General features: G+C 23.6%; 1 protein-coding gene across 1 annotated transcript in view; it reads right to left on the reverse strand.

Moving 5' to 3' along the window:
- Positions 1-3,076, reverse strand: part of LOC108684909 — an 8,331-nt gene extending 5,255 nt beyond the window's left edge. The window contains exons 1-2 of the mRNA XM_018189452.1: positions 2,916-3,076; positions 157-352 (exon numbers count right to left, since the gene is read on the reverse strand). Of these exons, the coding sequence (XP_018044941.1) occupies positions 157-352; positions 2,916-2,997 (278 nt within the window). The 5' untranslated portion in view covers positions 2,998-3,076. The remainder of the gene's footprint in view (positions 1-156; positions 353-2,915) is intronic.
- Between the last annotated feature and the right edge of the window lie 951 nt (positions 3,077-4,027).

The raw sequence follows: 4,027 nt of genomic DNA on the forward strand, positions 1-4,027 counted from the left end.
TATATATAGAGTCCTGTTTTAAATTACAGATCTAAGGCGAATTTAATGCATGAAATGAAAATAGAAACGGCACAATACTTATGTTCTTATTTTACACTTAATTGGCAAGTTTCTCTCATTATTTCGATATCGTAAATAATTGCCTTTACTTTTTACCTTGGTATCGCAATCGCCATGAGGCTGCAAACGCTTACGATAGGATATACCGATAGGATTATAATGGCGTTTGTTTTATAAAATTCCGAATCTTTTTGAGAGAGGATATTGCGACAAGCACTGGCAAAGAAGTATATTGTAAGGACCAAAATGATTGAACCGACGCTTAATAATACAGTACCCAATGCATTTAAACCTGCAAAAAGAAACAATAATTTAAAAAATTAATAACAAAAGTTTTTAATAAAATTTTGTAAAAACAATTATACCTTTTTTATTTTTTTATTTAATTTAGTTCCTTTTTTCTATTTTTATTTTTAAAATAAACAATGGTTTGAAATAGTTATCGCTCCTAATTTATTTTTTATTTATAAATTAATGGTGTATATGGATACATAAAATATTTATAATGAAAATTAATATATTGTTTTTTCAATTATGATAAAATTATTCTTTTTAATTTTGATTTTGTTGAAAATAAAAATAAACATTTTGAATATCGAGATCTAGATATAAAATATTCTAGCGTTAGTAATTTCTTTATAAATTACTTAATAATATACGTTTTCAACGTATTAAAAATCATTATCGTTATTTTTAATTTCATTTATTTTATCAATAAACATTAATGATAAAGATAAAGTTGAAATTCTAACGTAATTAAGATTTTATTAACATTGTGAATTAGAAAGCTATATAATGTGAGTCAAGACGCTGTACAAATAACTTACTGTAGATTGAGAACAGTTTATTACATAACGTTTTAAAGTCGATACATTTCTAATTTTAATTTATATTATCAATTTCAATAACACATTAATTTTTTTAGTGTTATCACATATTTATCTGAAAAAATTGTACAAGATACCAAGAAACAATTATCTAAAGAAATCGTAAGATTACACTAAAAAAAACAAAACAGTTATTCAAAGAAATTCTAAGATTTATATTAACAATAATTATTTAAAGGAAATTATTTTAGGAATGTTGAATGATGTCTAAAAATAATTGACATATGTAATACAATATTATACCATTTATTATACAATATTTATTATACAATATTTTATGCCAAAATGAAAAATTTTTATTTAAATGAAAATTTATTTATATTTATTATATAGAGATCAATAAAAAGTTATATTGGTTATATATTCTAACAAACACAAAAAAGCACGTATATATAAAGATAGTCGCATAATATTAGATTTGCAAATCATGGTGTTTATCAAAAGTAATATTTTTAACTTATTCATTCAATAATGTTTATAATTATAGTAGCATAAATTATATAATTGTTTGCAAATTATATAATTGTATAATTCCCGTAATGTTAAACATTCGCGTAATTCATAAAAGTAATTATTCAAATTATCTTGTACCTCGAAGAATGTATTAATTTTATCTACATATATTGTTTAAATTTTATATAATATTTATGTTTCTTGTATGAATATTACAGTTGTTTATCTTGATAAAATTATTATTTAATTTTTATAACTAAAAAGAACATAAAAGATCTTTGATGCTTCCTTATATTTTTTTCTAAATCTAGAAATATTTCCGATAATTCATGTATGCGCTTAAGAATAACAAGTATTTTTCATATAAGTTACGTCCGAGGATTTTCGAGGATGTTCAACTCGCATGAATAAGGTCTCATGTATCAAGCGAACTTGAGTCCAACTTTCACCGATGCGTTTACATCGCTCAACGCAAACATACCTACATTATATGCATCGCAATAAATTTACTTTCGTAAAAAAGAACGACTACGAATTAATATATTTCTATGTATGTAAATACAAAATATATGCATTAAAATTGCATTCTTATTATATGAAAATTATTTTACTCAAAATTTCAAAACCAGAGAGGCACTTGATACAACTTAAATGTATTTCTGTTACGTGATTTCTATTGCACCAATTTAGAATACCTGCTTTAGATGTACGTAACTCACTTTCTATCATTATATCCACAATGCTATCTTGAGCGAGTTTGAATCTTCAATATGTAGTACAATGCAAATAAATTACAAATGATATTTTTTAAATAATGAAATTGATAACAAAATTAATTGTATCATCACAACGCATGTGTATATATATATAAATAGTTGTTTAATGATAAATTAATATAATTATCATAAAAGAATTCAGAAAATAAAAAATTTCTCGCACTTTAATAATGATCGCGGAACTATTTATATTATTTAATTGATTTTTTTTATAATACCTTTGAGATTATAATTTTTTAATTTAATAAGTTATTAATCGTTTTATTATATAATTACTATAGTAACATACAAACTTAATTATAATTCTGTTGAGTATTATTAGTAAGAAATTATTATTACATTGAAATTATTGATTTTATGATGAAAAGTTTTTCTTTAGTTTAAGAATATTGATTATTCTATCTATCCATGTATTTTCCATTTTACTTACATCATAGCTTATATCATACCAAGTTATCATGTCGAAAATATTTCTAGATTTAGAAGAAAATATTAGAAAACATTAAAGATTTTTTTATGTTCTATTGAGTATAAAAATTGTATCAAGATAAACAATTGCAATATTCGTACAAGAAACATATAAGTATTAAATAAAATTTAAACAATATATGTAGATAAAATTAATACATTCTTCGAGGTATAAGATAATTTGAAAAAAAATATCCTAATTTTATTTAGACTTTATTTATAGCACCGGCAGAATTTACCGCACTGTTATCCGTATGTTGTCAAGACTCACTTTCTACGAGTTCGATAGCGGAAGGCACATAATTTAGGTTGCAGCTAACATGGACGGCGAAGTTTTCTACGGAATTGTCCATGATTGCAAATGCTTCACTGAATTTGACGAAAAGGAATTTTCGTCTTACAGCACTCTGTTGTCCGTTACTCGCGAGTTTGACAAACTGAAGTGACACACGAAGTAGTCTTACAAGAAAATTCGTGGGAAAGAGATAGTCGCGGCTGTATGTGAATAGTGGGAGTGAATCCCTCCTTTTACTTGTATTGCCACTGGATTGCGATGTTGTAATGAATTATCACTTGCAAAAATGTACACTCGTGCGCGCGCGCGAGAGAGAGAGAGAGAGAGAGAGAGAGAGAACAAATAACTGTAAAAAATTTTCTTTCCTACAACTTTCTCTCTTTCTTATAACTTTTTTTTACATATTTTCGCATAAATACTTATTAAATAATATATATATATAATTTACCAATTTTCTTAACACACTCTATATGTAAATGGAAAAAATGAAAATAATAAATAAAATATCTCATTACAATATTTCAAAATTCAAATAAAGTGGAATTATTAATATTATCAATAATTAGAAAAGAAATCAAAATTTATTGAAATTATGGAAGTGATTAGAATTGTTAGTATCAATAAGATTGTTTTAAAATCATTAAAATTATTAGATTTGTTGAAAAATTATTAGAAATATTATTGTTCTTTTAAATTATGGAACTCTTAAATTTTGAATATTTATAAAAGAAGAATTTTCATAAAGAACTAAAAGCAGAGAAGAAATTACGCGAAAGAATAGAAATTTTATGTTAAACTCAGAGCGTATTTTTTGCAATTAACAATGTAGTAATCCCTGACATTTTGCATAAAACTTACAATTTTTTTATATTATATTTCTACATACTACAACCTTGATCTGTAATAGTATTAATGAAAACAGATCTTGATTATGTAAAATGCATATAATATACATGTCATATAATTTGATCATTTTAATACTTATTTTTATTGATTTAAATGATTTTATGATGGCGCATATATGATTGAATTATTAAAATATAATTTTTTATATAAGTTTATTATTATTTGTTATAAGTTTATATTTA

The sequence above is a fragment of the Atta colombica genome, unplaced genomic scaffold (genome assembly GCF_001594045.1).
Source record: "Atta colombica isolate Treedump-2 unplaced genomic scaffold, Acol1.0 scaffold141, whole genome shotgun sequence".
NCBI lineage: Eukaryota > Metazoa > Arthropoda > Insecta > Hymenoptera > Formicidae > Atta > Atta colombica.